Source organism: Lontra canadensis, unplaced genomic scaffold (genome assembly GCF_010015895.1).
Source record: "Lontra canadensis isolate GAN:19392208 unplaced genomic scaffold, GSC_riverotter_1.0 scaffold51, whole genome shotgun sequence".
In the NCBI taxonomy this organism is placed as follows: Eukaryota; Metazoa; Chordata; class Mammalia; order Carnivora; family Mustelidae; genus Lontra; species Lontra canadensis.
In genome coordinates this window covers 12,000,266-12,021,446 of record NW_022631045.1, presented here as the reverse complement: position 1 = coordinate 12,021,446, position 21,181 = coordinate 12,000,266, and the positions used below count along the sequence as shown (strand labels likewise).

General features: G+C 34.6%; 1 protein-coding gene across 1 annotated transcript in view; it reads left to right on the top strand.

Moving 5' to 3' along the window:
- KPNA3 (karyopherin subunit alpha 3) overlaps positions 1–21,181 on the top strand; it is a 102,011-nt gene that overhangs the window by 61,826 nt on the left and 19,004 nt on the right. Inside the window, exons 3-10 of the mRNA XM_032874097.1 lie at positions 7,050–7,139; positions 7,332–7,361; positions 7,451–7,503; positions 7,629–7,724; positions 11,653–11,738; positions 13,599–13,685; positions 14,050–14,219; positions 15,571–15,615. Of these exons, the coding sequence (XP_032729988.1) occupies positions 7,050–7,139; positions 7,332–7,361; positions 7,451–7,503; positions 7,629–7,724; positions 11,653–11,738; positions 13,599–13,685; positions 14,050–14,219; positions 15,571–15,615 (657 nt within the window). The remainder of the gene's footprint in view (positions 1–7,049; positions 7,140–7,331; positions 7,362–7,450; positions 7,504–7,628; positions 7,725–11,652; positions 11,739–13,598; positions 13,686–14,049; positions 14,220–15,570; positions 15,616–21,181) is intronic.

The window sequence follows — 21,181 nt, the reverse complement described above, 5'->3', positions numbered from 1 at the left end:
CTAGAATATTGATGCCTTCAGCTTTGCTTTGCTTTTTCAAGATTATTTTGACTACTTGGAGTCTTTTGTGGTTCTATACAAGTTTTAGAATTGTTTGTTCTAGTTGTGTGAAAAATGCTATTGATATTTTAAAAGGGATTGCATTAAATGTGTAGATTGCTTTGGGTAGTATAGACATTTCCACAGCATTTGTTCTTCTAATCCTTGAGCATGGAATGTGTTTCCATTTCTTTGTGTCATTTTCAGTTTCTTTCATCAGTGTTTTATAGTTTTCAGAGTACAGTTCTTTACCTCTTTAATTAGATTTATTCCTGGGTATCTTTTTATTTGGGGTGTAGTTGTAAATGATATTGTTTTCTTAGTTTGTCTTTCTGCTGCTTCGTTATTGGTATGTAGAGATGTAACAAATTTCTGTATACTGATTTTGTATTCTGTAACTTTACTGAGTTTAACAGTTCTAGCAGTTTTTTGGTAGAGTCGGGTTTTCTGTGTAGGGTATCATGTCATCTGTAAAGAGTGAAAGTTTTAATTCCTTACCAATTTGGATGCCCTTTTTAAAGAGAGGGAGTGGGAGAAGAGTAAGGGAAGAGAGAGAGAATATTAAACAGACTCCACACCTGGAGCTGGGTTTAATCTCACAACCCTGAGATCATGATCTGAGCCAAAATCAAGAATCAGATGCTTAATTGTACTGAGCCACCCTGGTGTATTACCTTTTATTTCTTTTTGTTGTCTGATTGCTGAGGCTGGGACTTGCAGTACTATGTTGAATATAAGTAGTAAGAGTGGACATCCCTGTCTTGTTCCTTACCTTGGGGAAAAAACTCCCATTTTTTTTCCTATTAAGGATGATGTTAGCTGTGTGTTTTTCATATATGGACTTTATTATGTTGAGGTATTTTCCCTCTAAACCTACTTTGTTCAGGGTTTTTAATCACAAATGGATGTTGTATTTTGTCAAATGCTTTTTCTGTGTCTATTGAAATGATCATGTATAAAACCTTAAATTAGTAAAGAAGAATCCAAAAGAAAGCAGCTATTTAATAAGATTAGTTAAATGATACTTCAGGAAAAATAATTTCTGTTATGTAGTCATATTTTTACATGATAGGTGAATCAGTAGTGTTTTGGTTTAAAAAAATTTTTTTTAAGATTTTATTTATTTATTTGACACAGAGGGAGAGGGATCACAAGTAGGCAAAGAGGCAGTCAGAGAGAGGTGGGGAAGCAGGCTCCCTGCTGAGCAGAGAGCCCGATGCGGGGCTCGATCCCATGACCCTGAGATCATGACCTGAGCCGAAGGCAGAGACTTAACCCACTGAGTCACCCAGGTGCCCCTTAACTGATATTTTCTAGATATACAATTTAATTTAGGCTGGTTCTCTGTATCCCCATACTCATCTGTGAAATAAGAGGTTTTAATTTTACAGGAACTAAAACTAGATAAGACTTAACACAATGAGTATATTGCTTGATGAAAACAAATTTATGTCACATTCAAAATGGGGCTGATAAATATCTATTTTTTTATAACATGTTTAAGAAGTAATTGCTGACTTATTCCACAAATTTAGGTATAGAATATTCAGCCACTTTTTCAAGGTAAAGAGAAATTTGGGAATGAAAAAGAACTTTATATAGAGGTCAATATACAGAATTTGTTAACTCAAAAAAAATTAGATTGAGCCTTAGAAATTACCCATAGTTAACCTTCTTAACCTACAAGGTGTTAATTCTGTGTGAGTCAACTCTAATAGAAAACAGAAAGTCAAAAGAGATTAAATACATAGTTGGGTAATAGATTAATAACAGATTTTTAAAGGAACTTTTGAAATGGATCTAATCTGTGTGTGTGTGTGTGTGTCTGTGTGCGTGTGTGTGTGTGTATGTGTGTAGATAAAGTAGATGTTGAAACTAGGTTAGTTTCCATATTTTCTGTGCTCTCCTCCCACTTGACAAAAGAAAGAGATACCTTTTATAGATGCTGAATTTTTTGAAGTACAGTGTCCAGGAGAGTAAAAAGCTCTAGGTTGTTAAGTAAAGGGACAGTTTAAATTACTGATTTCGATGAAGCTTCTGTTAATGATTAATTAGATCACCAGAAACCTGCCCAAGTTAAAACTATGTATTAGCTCATACATAATTTTTGTTTTGTGAAGAATAAAGTTTGATGGGACGTCTGGGTGGCTCAGTGAGTTATGATCAGGTCATGATCTCAGGGTCCTGGGATTGAGTCCTGCGTTGGGCTCTTTGCTCAGCGGGGAGACTGCTTCTTCCTCTGCCCACCCCACCCCACCCAGCTTATGCTCGCTAATGGGCTCTCTCTCTCTCTGACAAATAAATAAAATCTTAAAAAAAGAAAAAAAGAATAAAGTATGATTTTCTGCCCTAAGATATTTTTGGCTTATTTTAGGATGCTATCAATTGAAATTTGGGAGTTATCACTTAATTTTTGATAAAAGAAACATTTTACTGTGAAGCTACAATAACTAAACTTGTATATGCTTGGGCGCCTGGGTGGCTCAGTGGTTAAAGCCTCTGCCTTCGGCTCAGGTCATGATCTCAGGGTCCTGGGATCGAGTCCCGCATCGGGCTCTCTGCTCAGCAGGTAGCCTGCCTCCTCCTCCTGTCTCTCTCTGCCTACTGTGATCTGTCAAATAAATTAAAAAAAAATCTTTAAAAGAAAAAAAAAAGAAACTTGTATATGTTTAATAACATATGTCCAAATATATATAAAGCAAAAATTGACAAAGTTAGAAGGCAGAATTTGTCAAAGACATAATCATTGTGGGAAATTTTCTTGTCGTTAATAAACACACCAATTAATAGAGGAAAGAAAAGTTAAATAACTTAATTTGCAAGTGTTGTTTAAAAACACATATAAAACCCAATGAAAAATAGTTTTGTGATAGTATAAAGCTATAATTTCCAAACTGTGTGCTGAGGTACCATGGGGCTCCGTAATGAAATCAGAGAGACATTTGGGATATTCTAAATTTTTAAGAGACACATAGCAACATTTGACATCTTTCAGATACCACAGAACTATTAGGTATTGAGGTAGTTCACAATTTAAATATTAGATCTCACTGCATTCCTTTTAATCACATATTTTATTTAAGAGTGAAGTGAGATTTATTTTTTCTTTCAATTTATGTACCCACAGCCCCCCATCCTTCACAGCCCCATGACCCCCTGCCAATGACTATTAAGTTGTTTGGACCTGACTACTTGAATAAGAAAACTTAGGTATTTCTTTTGGCCTATACTGTGGACTGAGAAGGTTCAGGAAATTCTGGTGTAAAGCAAATACCAGTTAATTTCACAGTGTTGTAGAGACTATTTCTGATCACCATACAATTAAATTAGAAGTCCAGGAATAAGATAGTTACAAAAATGTCATAATTGTGAAAAAAAGAAAGAAAGAAAGTACTTCTGAATACGTTGAGCATCACAGAAATCCTAGTGGCCATTAGGATTACCTAGAAAGGAACAATAGGAAAAATATTACATGTCAGAACCTGTGGAATACAGTAAAAAATGTACTTCACAAGAGAAATTTATAGCAAGTAGAGATACAGAACAAAGAATGATAGTATTTAAAAGGCATATTAATGCATCTATAACATAAGTTTTAAAAGATTAGTACATCACTTAGTTTTTGCTACATAAGAAACCACTCCAAAACCAAGTAGCTTAAAACAGTTGACATTTTAGTCAGCTAGTAATTCTGTGGGTTGGCAGAGTGGTTCTACTGGTCTGGGCCAATTCAAATGATCTCTGCTGGGCTCCTTTATTCATCTCTGGTCAGTTGGTGGGTTAGCTGGTGACTAGGTGATCAAGGATGGTCTCACACAAGTTTCTGGCTTTTGGATGAGACCTTGGTTGTCTTCTGTGTAGCCTCATCCTCCAGCTGGCTAGCACAGTGTTGTTCACGTGGTGGTTTTAGAATTTTAAGAGCAGCAAGAGAGGACATTCTTAGATGTGTAAGCACTTTTCAAGTCCATTTGATTAATGTCCCGTTGCCAAACCCAGCCACACAGCCACACCTAGAATTAGTACAGGACCAAACTGTCCAGAGGCCATTTTTGCAAACAATCTACCACAGTTTGAATATAAACAATTTTTTGCCAGTAGATTTGAAAACTTAGCTGAAATGAACAGTTTTCTAGTGGAAAAAAAGATTTACCCATTTAACTCAAGAAGAAATGAAAAACATGAAGAGATCTTAAAGTAAATTATATCAGTAGCGAAACATTTAACGTCTTCCAACCTAAGATAGAAAAGGTAATCTTGCTGATAGAACTCCAGCAAACATTCAAAGAACAGATAATTTCAGTCTTATTAACTGATTGTAGATAAGGTAAGGAGGTAACAATACCCAACCCATTTTGGGAGGCTAGCAAAGCCATGACTTTAAGAATGAGACCTAGACAGCATGAGAAAAGGTGCTTGCAAGCCAGTTTCACTTATTAACATAGGTAAGAAAAAAAATTACACATCAAGTATTAGCAAACTAAGTCCAGTAGTGAATATCTTTTTAAAATTTGCAGGAAAGATTTATCCCAGGTCTTGTAAATATTTAACTTTTACATTGCAAGGTTCTAAGTTTAACATTAAAGTCAGTTAATTTACCACATTTACAGATGAAAGAAGAAAATTACATGTCCATATCAATAGATGCAAAAGAAGTACAGTTTAATAAAATTAAGCACCTGTTTGTGGCTAGAAAGAAAAAGAAAAAGATCTTAACAAATTAGGAATAGAAATGTGATTCCTTACGAGGTGGGGGGGGCGGGAAAGACCGCAAGCATCATATATTATGATAAAATGCTATTCCTGTATTGGGCATCTGTGTATTTAGGAGGTTTTAGTTATATTTATGCTATTATGTATTGTTATTGTGCCTGAAATATCTGGTGGAGTTGGAGAAATGGAGAGAGTACAATTTCTAAAAGGCCTTTGGAAGTTTAATTATTCAGACTCAGAAGGTTAAAGGAAAATAGGGAATAAAATGAGATAAAACCTTAGTGAAACATTTAAATAAATTCCAAGAAATGTTAGGAAATAATAAATTTTAAGATTAACCCTTGTACGAATGACAAAGTACAATGCATAGATTTTTTTTTAGGTCTTGAAATAATTTCAAACTTGTAGTTTGAAATTCAAATTTACATTAGTACAAAAACCACTGTGCACTCTTTACCCAGTACCCAGCTTCCTTGTTTGTTAGCTTTTTTCTGTATTTGCCTTATTCTTGCTCCTTTCTCTCTGATTTAAACACACACACACGCACACACACACACACACAAAACCGTTAAGTTGTTGGCATAATGCCCCATTATCCTTAATTTGTCAGTTCATATTTCATAAAAATATACACTTTCCTATGTAACTACAGTCCATTTGTCAAATTAACAGATAAATATCTACCATCTAATTCATGGACCTAACTCATATTTTGCTAGTTGTTCCTAATGTCCTTTATAAATCCAACATCCAATCTAGGGTTAGACATTGCGCTTGTCACGTTTCCGTAATCTCATTCAGTCCGACAGTTCTTCTGTCTTTATTTCTCAAGACTACATTTTTGAAGAGTACAGACTAGTTCTTGTAGATTGGCAGATTTAGGTTTGTCTCACTTTTCTCAGGTGGTTGTTGTTATTATGGTAGGAATACCACATACATGATACTGTTTTCTCAGTACATGAGACCAGAAGGCTCATAATGTGGATTTGTTTTTTACTCATGATAGTAACCTTTGTCAGTTCCTCAAGAAGCTGTCTGCCAAGTTTTTCCACCATAAATTAATAAGTATTTTGTGGAGAGCTACTTGAGAATATAAAATATCAATGCATGGATTTTAATATTTGGAAGATGCATTAATTTAAAATAATATAGAACTGATTGAGTAGTTGCTAAAGAAGTATGCTGTGATAAAACTGCAAGTTGATAGATTATCTAATGATTAGCATATATATATATATATATATATATAGGCCTCAGTTTGTTTAAACATGTTTGCTTCTACATAGGACAAAAAATAGTATACAGATAAGCCAGTAAACTGCAGATACGCATATATTTCCAGTTTTAACTTTCTACTCGATCTGAATTTTAACATAAATATTAATACCTCTTCAGATAATTTCTGTTATCAAAAACTTCTATAAATACTGTATTGAAGACTAGATAGTATAAGCTCTGAAATTTTGAGTTGAAAAGGATTTTGAAAATCATTCAGTCTTTTTTTTTTTTTAAGATTTTTATTTATTTGAGAGAGAGGGCGAGCAGGTGTGTGCATGAGCAGTGGGGAGGGGCAGAGGGAGAGGGAGAAGCAGGCTCCCTGCTGAGCAGGGAGCCCTAAGTGGGGTTCGCCTGGATTCCAGGACCTTGAGATCATGACCTGAGCTGAAGCAGGCACTTAACGAGCCAACTGAGCCAGCCAGGCACCCTAGAAATCATTCAGTCATTTATCTAATTTATTTTTACTTAATTCCATAGAAAAACTATAAACTTAAAGAAGATTGATTTACCAAGTGATATGTGAAATGGCACATGTTGCTGCCATTACTAACAGTTGAAACCCCATAAAATGTAGAAATATATTTGCTAGTAGAGAATTTTTGTTTTTAAAAGCCAGATAGCAAGAGTTTTTATCTGAGGTGATGGCAAGTAGGTGGCATTTATGCTGATGAATTCCCATTTTCCCCATTCCCAACAAGCATACAAACTTTAACATTTGAGCTTTGAACTCTTTCTCATCTAGCTGACTTCTTGCTTTAGTAATTAGGTGAAAGCTATCATACCATTTAATGTATTTGCTAGACTTTTATAGTAATAATGCATCTCCAAATTTGAATCTTTATTAAAAGACTGGGAAGCATGATGTTGGTCAGAACTACTGGTGTTTAATTGTGTGTGTGTGTGTGTGTGTGTGTGTGTGTGAGAAAGCTGTATTGTCACCAGTTAATTTTGTTACCTGATCTAGAAGGTAACCTGTTACTGGTTTGTAGTATGCACATTTAATTCATGTTCTCCTTATCCAGAACAAAAGAGATGAACACTTACTGAAAAAAAGAAATGTTCCCCAAGAAGAAAGTTTAGAAGATTCAGATGTTGATGCTGATTTTAAAGCAGTAAGTTACTTTGGTGTTATAAAGTGTTTTTATAATAATTTTTATTATGAGCAGAAAACCTCATTTGTAATCTAAGACCAATTTTACAATGATAATTAATGTATATTAACTCATAACTATAGTAAATAGACTTAATAAATATAATTTTATTAAAAAAAATTCTTTCCTGAACTGTCTTTTTTTCCTTTTAAGCAAAATGTAACACTAGAAGCTATATTGCAGGTATGTTATTAATTTAATATAATTCTCACTTTGAAGTATTTTAAAATTGATATTTTTAAAATTTCTTAAATTTACATTTGCTGTTACAGAATGCCACAAGTGATAACCCAGTGGTCCAGTTAAGTGCTGTTCAGGCTGCAAGGTAAATACTAATTTGTCCAGGGAGTTATTGTAGGTGTCTTAGCTGTTGGTCTAGAAGTAATACGTTGTTTTTTCTGTTCATAGTTTGAAAATTGTAGAGTTAATTTCTTATATTTCTTTTTCTAGAAAGCTATTATCCAGTGACAGAAACCCACCAATTGATGACTTAATAAAATCTGGGATTTTACCAATTCTAGTCAAATGTCTAGAAAGGGATGATAAGTAAGTATGGATTTGAGTCTCTGTTCACTTATTTTTAGTTAACTGAAAATTTAGGATTATAATTTAACTAATGGGTTCAGTTTGGTTTTGCATTTATTATGTTTTTCATTTGTCATTTTTTTTTACAATCTTAAAAGTTATGTTTATCTTTTTTTTTCCATTTTTTTAAATTTTATTCTTTTTTTTTTTTTTTTAATAAATGTATAATGTGTTTTTATCCCCAGGGGTACAGGTCTGTGAATCGCCAGGTTTACACATTTCACAGCACTCATCATAGCACATACCCTCCCCAATGTCCATATCCCCTCATTTGTCATATATTTTTATGTAACTTTCTAATTGTATGATCGTATTCAAAAGATCTGAAGTTTTGTTTTTTGGTTTTTTTTTTTAGTTTTTGAAGTATGTGTGTATTTTCTAGGAAAATTTTAGCTTAATGTTTATTGCCTATTCTAACTTACTTCAAATATTTATAGTCTTTATTTATTTTGATTTTGTTTTGAATAATATTTTAAAACAACCCAAATAGTGTTTGAGTCACTCTTTGCTTATGAGTCTATATATAGATTAACCTCATGACTGAGTCAACATGAATGGTTTCCAGAACTGAGTGGCTCTTACCCTGGGAATATTCCAGCTGATCCACTGATCTTCTGCGAAGTCTTTAATAGAACTCCAACCATGATTATTTGTCTAAATAATATGCTTTTTATTTGTGGTAAATTAAAAATCAGATTATACTTTTCCAGAATAGAAAGGGAAAAACACTACTTTGTATCTTTTGAGGCATGGCCCCATTTCTGTTAATGTTTAAGAGATATCCCAGTGTGCTGTATCATAAGACTCATCAATTTGAATTAACGGAGAAGAACCAAAGTTTTAACTCCAAAGTATTTTATTTAATTTTTTTTAAAAAGATGTCATTTATTTATTTTAAAGTGAGAAAGAGTAAGCAAGGGGAGTGGCAGGTAGAGGGAGAGGTTTGTGGGGGGGTGGGATGCAGACTCCCTGCTGAGCAGGGAGCCCAACACAGGACCCTGGGATCATGACCCAGGCCAAAGGCAGAGGCTTAACTGACTGAGCCACCCAGGAGTCCCATGTACCCCAAAATATTTTATTTTATTTTTTTTTAAGATTTTATTTATTTATTTGACAGAGAGAGAGATCACAAGTAGGCAGAGAGGAAGGCAGAGAGAGGGAAACAGGCTCCCTGCTGAGCAGAGAGCCCGATGTGGGACTCGATCCCAGGACCCTGAGATCATATCCTGAGCCGAAGGCAGCGGCTTAATCCACTGAGCCACCCAGGCACCCCCAAAATATTTTAAAACAAATGCTGATTTTTGCTTTTTGAGATCGTTTAGACTAAAATTTGCTGTATTTTGCTAAATGTTGTCAAAAGAGTTTTCAGTTGACTAGATAAAACAGTGAAATATAAATGTTGCCACAAAGGATTTTTATTATTTAAAAATACTTCCTTCTGCTTTCATTATGTGCTACAGCCATCCCTCCAAAAATGCTTAACACTTATTTTATGCAATCATGTGTATTTTCTGTAACAATATTTAAGTAAAAATACGTTTTATTTCAGCTGTTTAAAAAACAGTCTGTGGGGCGCCTGGGTGGCTTAGTGGGTTAAGCCTCTGCCTTCGTTAGGCTCAGGTCATGATCTCAGGGTCCTGGGATCGAGCCCCACATCGGGCTTTCTGCTCTGCAGGCAGTCTGCTTCCCCCTCTCTCTCTGCCTGCCTCTCTGCCTACTTGTGATCTCTGTCAAATAAATAAGTAAAACCTTTAAAAAAAAAAAAATAGGGGCACCTAGGTGGCTCAGTGGGTTAAAGCCTCTGCCTTCGGCTCAGGTCATGATTCCAGGATCCGGGGATCGAGCCCTGCATCGGGCTCTCTGCTCGGCAGGGAGCCTGCTCCCTCCTCTCTCTCTCTGTGATCTTTGTCTGTCAAATAAATAAATAAATAATCTTTTTAAAAAATAAATAAAAAAAAAACCAGTCTATTTTACCTGTACTTTTAGGGACTCCCTTCTTCCCTTGATCTCCTTATCTTTTTTTTACTTTACATTCCAGCCTTTGGCATAGGCTCATATTTTGTGTGTGTGTGTGTCTGTGTGTCTGTGTGTCTTTGAAATATAGGATATATATAAAAATTATGATTAAATATATACAGGACTGTACAGCTACCACCCAAAGCAAAAACAAAATTGTTGGTTGTTTGGATTTGACTTTATGGAATTGTCATGGGAAATTGTGTTATCATATAAAAGCCCATAAACTTTGGAGCCAAATAGACGTTGGTTTAAATGGAGAGTTTGCTATGACCAAAACCCAAGTGGCTTTTGAGCCTCAGATACCTCATCAGTAAAAATTAGTTAGTTGTAAGGAATGGAAATAATATACACAAAACACTACAGTATCAAACTTATAGTAAATGCTCATTTATAGTTTACTTACTACACATTATTTTTCTATATCTTCTTTTTTTCTTTTTTTTGAATGTGATCTTAGAATACTCCCTGCTTTATAATTTTTATTTTTTATATCTCACTGTTTTCTTACTTAAGGCCCTAATTTCCAGTATTTTGCCAAGCTACCTGGGCTAGCTTAATAGATTAACCCAAAAACACTTTCTTCTTCCAGCCAAGAACAACATAAACTAATCATCTTTGATCTTATTGTCCTTTTGCTTCTTCTCTGCCTCTGATTCCCTGACTTCATCAAAATTCATCATGTAGTTCTTATCTGCTACTCCATTTTCTTACTGGCCCTTTTCTTTCTTTCTTTCTTTTTTTTTTTTTTTTTTTTTAACCTCACTGCTTATTCTGTCTCTGACATTTATTCTCTTTAAAATCTTTTTCCTTCTTGGATTTCTCTAACCTTGTTACTAACAACCTTACTTTCTTTGATATTTATAGAGCTTTCTTCTAAGTCCCTAACCTTCGGCTCTCAGTTTTTCCCCACTATACCCCCTCCCACCTTGGTATTCTGTTAAAAGGAACTTATATTCTTTCAGCCATCTATCCTAACTCGATGTATATAATTTACTTTCCATCAGCCTTTAACCTTTTTTATCCATTCTACATACCATGGACTCCAGCATTATTTTCTTTACTCTCCTTTTCAGTAGCCCTCTATATTAGTATGTCTATAGAATAAATTCCAAGTTCTGAAGCTTGGGATTTGAGTTCTACTCCCCTTCACCACCCTAGCACCCTGACCGTATACCCATACTTGATAACCTACCCTTTCCAGTTTCATCCCCTGTTAAATTTCTGCATGCTTTCTTAGCTTCCATTCTCTTGATATATTCCTTGTCACCTGTACACATCATGGTCATCCCACCCATGATACTTTTATTTGTATTTCCAGCTATTAGTGGCATTCTTTCGTTATCTGTCTGAAAATCTAGTTGAGTTTTCACTTTCTGTGTGAGGTCTTTTATCATAATGCTAAATTGTAAAAATCTCATCTTTTCAATAAAATTATGCAACCTTGTAATATCTCCAGTATGTAAAGCATATGATGTAGTGGGTCAGATGGGGTCTCAGCTTTAAGACCAGTCTAGAGGCTATAACAGTATTCAAGTGAAATGGCGAGGGCCTCAACTAGTACAGTGATTTTAAGAGTGATGCTATAAATATAAGAAATATTTAGGGCGTAAAATCAACATGACTTTTTGATTAGATGTTTATGGGAAAGGAAGGAGTCAAAGAAAATAAGGACTGGCTAAATGTTGTGACTGCCAGTGGGGATAAACAAGTAGGTTTATATTGTCTGACTTTGGAAGGCAGTGAGACAGTAGCCGATTGGATATAACAAGGTGAAATTCAAGGACAGGGTAAAGAATAACTGTATAGGTCTGTGGGTCCTAAATTTAACTGGTAGTTACTGTGTCTCAAGATTTTTTATTGTGTTTTACAGTCCTTCATTACAGTTTGAAGCTGCTTGGGCGTTAACTAATATAGCATCAGGAACTTCTGCACAGACTCAAGCTGTTGTACAGTCTAGTAAGTAAAACAACATCCTTACTTGCTGGGAGTTTTTAAAAAATAAAGGCAAGAAAGTGGAGTTTTATTGTAAAGACTGAATTTTTTACAACATTTTAAACTAGTGAATTTTATGAGTTTCTTTTGATGGTTGATATCTTTCCCATAGCTATCATTAATCTATCACTAAATAATTTTAATTGTGGCTACTAAAAAGTGAACTAAGTTTTATCTTTTTGGGTAGAGACCATCTCCTAACAACAGGTTTTATATTTTCTGTTTCTAGTACCTCCAACATGCTGAGTAACTTATGCCTTCTAACTTGTAACATACATTTTTAAAATTTTGCCCACCTCAGGATGGGCTAACTATGATTTGTGTATTGATCCAAACTGACAAAAAAACAAAAAAAAAACAAACTTTGAAAAAATTAGATGTCACCAAGAACTCTTAACGTGTAGGTTAAGAAAAGTGGCTTTAGGTGTCCCTGGAGATGATTTTAATGATAAGTAGTATATGATACAGCAGTAAATTACATTGAATCAGTTAGTGAAAATACCAGTCTCTTTCAGATATTTCAAAGGAAAACGTTCCCAGTTAGGTATTAGTTGTACCAGAAAGGTAGCAGGTTTTAGACAAGAACTTTTAATAAAGGCAAGGAGGTATAATTTAATTAACAATGGTGTGGCTTCTCTGGAGAAACAGTTTATCAAAAGACTAATCATAGAGTTACCATATGACCTAGCAGTGTCACTACTAGGTGGACCCAACAGATATGAAAACATGTCCACACAAAGACTTGTATAATAGCGCAAACATGGAAGTAATCCCAGTATCCATTAACTGATATAAGTAGATGAACAGAATGTGTTCTATAATAGAATACTATTCAGCAAGAAAAAAGAATGAAACATTGATATGTGCTATATATGGATGACCTTCAAAAACACTATGCTAATTAAAGAAGCCAAACCAGAAAAAAAACCCACATATTAATACAATTTCATCTGTATAAAATGTCCAAAATATGAAAATCTATAGAGACAGAAAGCAAATGAAATGGCTGTCTAAAGCTGGAGGAGTGGGCAATAGGACGGCTCTGGATATATGGCATTCTTTTGGGGTTGAAGGACATGTAAAATTAAATTGTAGCAATAACTGTACAACTCTGTTTAAATACTAAAAATCACGGAATTGTGTACTTAAACAGATAGATGTATATAAATTATATCTCAATAAAGCTGTTAAATGTTGATTTTAGTTTAAGTGTTAAGTAAATAATACAGGTAGTGCAGAGATACAACAAAAAATCCTGGAAGTAGTACACAATTGACTGAACTTTAAGAAAAAGTGATCTGGCTTATATTTAGTTTCCTACCTGGAGTGAGTATGATACCAGTGTTTTACATTACACTTATATTAACGTGTAAATTATGTAAGAGTAAAGATTATAATGATAAATTATTTTAATTTATAAGATAAGCCAGATAGGGGAATGGTCAGTTTTTTAGATAAACTCCCATATCAGCAATTGAGATCGTACTGACTGAAGTATTATATTCTAAGTTTATGTGTTTGGGGGGAATCTTTTTTTCCTTAATGCCTTAAAGGAAGAATTTCCTGCTGCTGTTTTCTTTTAGTTAATGATATATAATAGCAACTTGTAAATCTTTTCAATAAGTGTGTTACTTGAATATTACTAGGGGAAAATACTAAAATGAACATTTTTTATGGTAACGTTATTTGCCACATCTATTCATTCAATGAACTGTAATTGGGTAACCATAGTAAGCCCGGCTCTGTATATTTTATCAGCTTATTTAGTCTGAAATCTGTAAACTCTTAAACATTTTGCAGTATCAATATTTGTTTTTATTATAGATGCCGTACCTCTTTTTTTGAGACTTCTCCATTCACCACATCAGAATGTTTGTGAACAAGCGGTATGGGCTTTGGGAAACATTATAGGTAAGTTGGATTTAGGTTTAGAAAGACTCTAATTAAGAATCTTAATTAACTTTTTTCCTACATTGGCATAGCCATTACATCCTATGTTTCCTCTAATTTTAACGTGGGTTGACTATCTTCTTGCCTCATAAATACTAACTTAAGATGGTACGTCTTGAAACAGATAATGCAATTTGCTATCAGGATTTGTAGGTTAAATTTGTGTTCTCCAAACCAAAATCTAAAGAAAGAGCAACACTTGATGCCCTTGACTAATGGTGAGGAAACATAGAACATCAGTGTCCCAACATGAGCCATTGCATACATTTCAGACTTTCTCATCCTGAATGTAATTTTTTTTTAAATACAATTTTCATTTCTGTAGGTGATGGTCCTCAATGTAGAGATTATGTCATATCACTGGGAGTTGTCAAACCTCTTCTGTCCTTCATCAATCCCTCCATTCCCATCACCTTCCTTCGGAACGTCACATGGGTCATTGTCAATCTCTGCAGGAATAAGGACCCCCCACCGCCTATGGAGACAGTTCAGGAGGTAAATGAAGAATTGCAAAGCCCAGATGGTATATTTTCCCTATGTTTATGCTTTAGATTTTCATTCAGGGAATGAAATAATGCATATATTTACTTCATTGCAAGTATGAGATCTCTGAAGTAACATATTGTATTTAATTTTTGACTCCCATGAAATGAAAGTTGAGTATCTTATGGCATCTCACAAAATGTTCATCCACCCTAATTCTTATTTTTTATTGACTATTTTTGTGAAAAAACAACTTTCAAAAAGAAAAATACAAAAGGAGAAAACCAAATCTCAAAGGTTTTATTATTACATTGCATTGTTGGTTTATTTCTAAAAAAAAAGGGGGGGGGTGCTACAAATAAAACTGGTGTATTTACATGCAGATGTTCTCGAATGACTTTACATTAAGTCCAATTGAAATTTCTCTAGATTTCTGACAAAATCAGTGTTCTTAAATGTGTGACATATTTTGTGTTAAATCTACGAATTAAAGTAAAAACTTTTCTGTCTACATTTAAGTTGTAAATGGATCTGAGTATTTTTAAGTTTTTGAAAAATCCTATGCAACCTTTAATCACTTGACTGTCAAAAAATGTTAACTGTGAACCTTTGTAATAGACATCTTCACCAGTTTCTGTGTTTTACTGTTAGAGAAAGGGTACTTAGTGTGATTCCCTCACACCCCTACTTCCTCCCTCCCAGATTAAAAGGAAAAAAAAAAAAAGATATGTAAGGCCTGAATTCAGCAGACTATATACTTTGTACTGGTTATAATTTTCTTGATTAAATCTGAAATCAGAAACTTTAATTTGACTGAAGTAGCTAATTAAATAAAATCTTATTCTTTAAGCAGGTAAGTGAGATGACATTTTTAAAGAATAGCTTTTTTTTAGGGGCACCTGACTGTCTCAGCCAATAAAGCATGTGACTCTTGATCTTGGGGTTGTAAGTTTGAGCCCCACGTTGAGTATAGAGATGACTTAAAAATAAAATCTTTACAAAAAAAAAAAAAAAAACAGCTTTTTTTTTAGCTAGCTGTATTGTATAATTAATTGCATCTTCATTCTTTCCATTTGACATTATATGTTCGAAAGAAGGTTACAGAAAACAACTGTTTTTCCTTTAAGGTGCATTAATCTCTGCCAGACTTATTTGGATATTTTAATTGAATATCTGAACTATGTTCTTGGTTTTTTCAGATTGAACTGAAATCAGATTTTTACTTTCCTAATAGAGAGTTAAACAAATTTAACGTCTTTTCTTGCTTTGCAAGTAATATTTACTGCTTTTTGTATCACAGTTATTCATTTTTACAAAGACATATTCATCAACTCTAGTGTTATTTATTATCTTCTTTCCTCAGATTTTGCCAGCATTATGTGTCCTCATATATCATACAGACATAAATGTAAGTAAAGTAGAATCTTATATTTGGGATTTTGCTCTTGATGGGACTGGAAGGGTTATTTATTTTTTAGACTTTTGTAAGTGTCAGCATGTATTTTATTAACTTGTGAATCTTCCACAATGTTAACCTTTTTCAGAAATAGAATTAAGATTATATTAATTTTATATCTTAAATCATCCAGATAGCAAAAATGCAAGCTTCAGAGAAATCTCACATATGTGATTATTTATCTGTCATTCATATTATTTTAAGTATCAATATTTATAAAGTGGTAAAAACTTTATAAAGCACATTCATATTTCTTTAAACCTCATTAGCTGGTTAAGAGTCCAACTCTTGATGTTAGCTAAGGCAATGATGGCAGGATCATGGGATTGAGACCTCAGTTGGGTTCTACATTGGTCTCCCTGCTTAGCCCTAAGTCTGCTTGTCCCTCTCCATCACCCCTCTTGCTCTGTCTCTCTTTGTCTCTCTCAAGTAAATAAATCTTTTAAAAAAATAAATCTCTTTTGATACTTTTAATAGGATTGATATTATGCCATCATAGAATTTCTTATAGGATAAGAAACTGGGCCTCAGGGAAAGAGTAAATGATTCATCCAAGGTTGAAGAGCTTATAAGAATTAAAGTTGATGTTCAAAACAGAGATCTTCTTAAAAAACAAAAACAAAAAAAATTGAGATCTTCCAATGTCAGATTTTGTGTGCTTTGTGTGAAACCACACTGCCTCCCAGGACAACCTTTGGAGGTATATAGTATTGAAGAATATCAAGTATTCTTTTTAAGTATTCTTTTTAAGTTTAAATGCAAAGGCATTTTCAGGTGATTTGGTCATTACGTGAGATTTAGTTAAGAATTTACTATATGTATTCTAGTAGATTTTTTTTTATTAAATAATCTGAAAACTTCCCTTAATGTAGCAAAGCAAAATGTTACTTTTCCATGGAGTAAAATAATGAATAAATTTAGTTAGTGTTCATCTAGCATTGATTTGGCTTCTCTTGTTCCGGATAAGATCTTTCTGATTTGCTATATGTTTCTGTTTTATGATGCTGTCTTTGTTTACATACACATGTAATAAAAATATGTGTGTTTGCCAGAGCTATGTGTGCGATTTATCACTGGCATGAAGAAAATGCATTTGCTAACATTGATAACCTTGAACCACATTTCTCTTACTCATTTTAGAACTTTAAGCTCTTAGGATGGAATGTTTTTGCAACTAAATAACTTGTCATTTGTGCCATATTAGCCTGAAATGTCATAAAAATTAAGTGAAACCTGTTTAGTCATATACTGTCCTATTTTTAAAATGAATATAAACATGACTTAGTAAAAGTGAAAAAAGTAGTAACTATCTTAACAGTAAGAAGGAGTAAAATTGTATCACAAAGTGTATTCGTTGCTAAATTTATTTCTAAGCATTCCAACCGCAAGGTTATAGGTAAAATAAACAAAATATCTGATATTGGCACCAAGACTTTTACCCCAGGACATTATGGAATTGATTCCAGCCAGATGAAATCTTCTACCATCTATTGATGATCTTTATTTGAAAGCCAGGGGTATTGAGTTACAGGTATATTTGTCGAGTTGAACAAATACTCATGGATTAACCACTTAAGCTAAAATTGTGCTTTGAATTGTAGGCTCAAAGATAAAAAAGACATAGAGACCCTGGCTTCTAAGACCTTTACATTAGTAGCAGATAAAAGAGTTGGAAGGAATGAACTTTTGTTGACAACGTGCTATGCTGAATCTGTTACTGTAATTTCCTTCTACCTTACTGTATCCTTATGTGATCAGTTTTATTCTCCTATCTTATTAATAAAGAGTTTAAAATTCAGTAAAGTAAAATAACCTAAGGGTCTATATGATAAATAAGAGCCATAGCTGAGACTTGAAGCTATGTCCACACCCTGTGCGTTTTTTATAACATGATCCCATAAATACAGAATATGGTGTGAAAACAGAGTAAAAGTGAAATAGAGGAATGACCAAAATGCTAATTATGAGAGTGCATGTTCTCTCTGGCAACCAGAAAGCTTCACTGAGAAAGTAACATTTGAAACTAGTATCTGTGGAGAAAGATGGTGGTAGAAGTGGCAACAGGGGTAACAAAGATGGATTATTTTAATAGCTAACATTTATTAAGGGTTGAAAATGTGCGGAGCATTACTTTAAGCACTTTTCATATGTTAACTCATTTATTCTTTAGTAAAATGAGATTGATACCATCATTATCTCCCTCTTACAAATTTGGTAAAAGAGGCAAATAGTTAAATTATGTAATGTCATACAGCTGGGACAAGTAGTACTTTGTTAAGTTGGGAAAAGTCATTTCAGGCATATGAGGAAAGATAAGAAAGACTCAGGAGCATACTTGGAGGGTTTGGAGAATACAGGTAGTTAGTAACCCAACACATTTCCTGGGGAGTTAAGTCACAGGGTTTTCAATCCTGTGTTGAACAGTTTTGGCTTTGTCTTGTGATCAGTGGAGAGTCATTGAAGATTTTTAAATAGAGGAGTGATGTGCTTATATCTGTTATGGTCAGATAACTAAGAAGAGGTATGCAGGGTTTGGAATGGGGAAGGTATGAATGTAATTAGGCTTATTTTACCATCATAATTGGTTTAAAGAAGTTGATGAGGTCTAAGTTTGAAACAGTAATGATTAAAAGAGGAAAAGTTTGGGTGTTAAGAGATAAAATAAGTAGAACTTTAAGAGGAAAGGATCGAATTGAAGGAAAAGTAAAAATTACTTTGGTTTCTAATTTAGCAGTCCGCATGGGTAATAATGCCATAACCACCAGAAGGAGTAAAGCAAAAGGATGAGACTGGTAGAGAAGGTTGATGAGTCTATTGTAGGGCAGACACATTGATTCTGATTTACTTGCAGTTCCTCCATAGCAGTATTCTAAGAAGGAAAACTCAATATAGACTTGAGATTTATCAGTATTTAAGGGATTCATGAAAATATGGAAAAAGAGCTAAAAGTTGAATTCTAAGAAATGCTCTGCATTTGAGTAGTGGCATCAAGGGAGCCAGCAAAGCAGTTGTTAAAACTAGAGAGATGGAAGAATAAATTATAAAAACAAAGAATGAGGGAAAATACAGCAGAAATTTAGCAGTGTCTGAATCACACAGCATCTTATGTACCACCTTAAGGGCCATATGTCCTTTTTATGTAGCTGATTGCAAACCAAAGAATAATGGTCTAATTTGTATTCTGGTTTAATGATTCATATCATTAAGTGGAATGTAGATTTTAGGGGGAAGGTGGAGTTGGGAAGACAAATTGGTGGTGATTTTCTGGTGTGGATGAGAAAAGATTAGCACCAGTACTAGAGCGTAGATATCAAGAAGATAAGAGAAGACTCTAGAAATGTTTCAGAAAGATAAGAGAAGACTCTAGAAATTTGCTGGGTTTGATATGGGTGGTAAGAAAAGAGGAAGTCATACACATCTTTCTAATTTGAGTTTTAAGATGTAGGACACAACAAATCAAGAATAGCAGGCAGAGGAATGAAACAGTAGGAGTGACTGGATTTATGACACAGAGACTAGTGAGAATGCTGAGGAAGCTGGGTTGGGGTATAGAGATAATTAGTTGGTTTATGGATTACAATATGCCTATGTGATATTAGAAGAAAAACTAAATATTGACAGGACTAGAGACAAAATCTGGACTGATTCAGGTTAGTCTCTGTTTATTGCTCTTTAGTTAGTGTACGTCTTTTTATTTTATTATTGTGTTATGTTAATCACCATAAAATACATCATTAGTTTTTGATGCAGTGTTCCAAGATTCATTGTTTATGTACAACACTCAGTGCCCTATGACCTGGCAATTGCACTACTGGGTACTTACCCCGAAGATACAGATGTAGTAAAGAGAAGGGCCATATATACCCCAGTGTTCATAGCAGCAATGTCCCAATAGCCAAAGTGAAAAGAGCTGAGATGCCCTTCAACAGATGAATGGATAAAGAAGATATGGTCCATATATACAATGGAATATTATACCTCTATCAGAAAGGATGAATACCCAACTTTTGCATCAACGTGGACAGGACTGGAGGAGATTACGCTGAGTGAAATAAGTCAAGCAGAGAAATTCAATTATCATACGGTTTCATTTACTTGTGGAGCATAAGGAGTAACATGGAGGACATTAGGAGAAGAAAAGGAAAAGTGAATTGGGAGAAATCCAGAGAGACGAAGCATGAGAGACTGTGGACTTTGAGAAACAAACTGAGGGTTTTAGAGGGAAAGGGAGTAGGGGGATGGGTGAGCCTGGCAGTGGGTATTAAGGAGGGCACAGATTGCAGTTAGTGTGCTTCTTAAAGTTAATTTGCAGTTGCAGTGACTCTGTAGCATTTGGTTTTCCTGCCCTTTTCAAAGTTGTTCATCCATGGCTTAACATGCCTAGACAATTTTGAGTGTTACCTAACGTTTGGTATAAATCTAGCTTATTGTATTGCTGGTGCAAATGAAATTAATCAGCTGTAGCAGATTGGTTATTGTGGAGACTTGATTGTTAGTGACACTTGATGATAAGCCTGTCAGGGATCCCTGAGACCACCCTAAGTTCAATGAACTGCTAGAAAGAGTCACAGAAAACTGTTACACTCATGCTTATAGTTTATTACAGCAAAAGGATACAGATTCATTTAGGAAAAACTTAAGTTTTTTTCCTTCCTATATAGGGAAAATCCCAGCCCTTCCCATCTGTGTGTTCATCCTCTCTATGTTCTCCTTTACTACTCACATGGACTGCTTCACTTCCGACAAGTCTGGTTGCCAGATGTATAGGGGTTTTCCCCACAATAAAAGGCAAATCTCTGTGATACCATCTGGGTACCCTATAATTTAATTTGATTGTGACACGGTCTACCTAGAAAGAGTATCCGATCCCACAGGTTAAGCATTCATTTCTCTCAGGTCCCCCACCCCCACCCCAGCACTCACACTTCAGATGCCAGTTGCAAGCCCACCTGTGCTTCTGACTAACTGGCTGTAGATAGGAAGTTCCAACAACCCTGTCCTTGAGTTGAGTTAGGTTCATTTGTTAAAGTGGCTCACAGAACTCAGGGTAACATATTCGCTGGTTTATTAAAGGAGATGATAAAGGATACAGGTGAAGAGATACAAAGAGCAAGATCTAGGAGGGCCCTAAGGGCAGGAGCTCTATCCAGGAAGCTCACTAAATTTTGTACTATTGGGATTTTTATGCAGGTTTCTTCATTAGGCATGATCCATTATTAACTCAATTTCCAGCCTTTCTCCCCTCTCTGGATAGGGTTGAAAACTCCAAATTTCTAATCAGGGCCTGGTCTTTCTGGCAACCAGTATCCATCCAAGAGCCTACCCAGAGTCATCTAAATAGAACAAAAGATGCTCCTAGTTCTCTTATTACTTAGGAGTTTATAAGAGTTTAGGAGTCCTGTGTCAGGGACAGGGTCAAAGGCAGATACTAGAACAAGAGGTGTTCCTAGTGCTCTTACTGCATAAGAAATTAGTTTTAGGAGCCCTGTGCCAGGACACAGTGCCAGGGACAGTCACT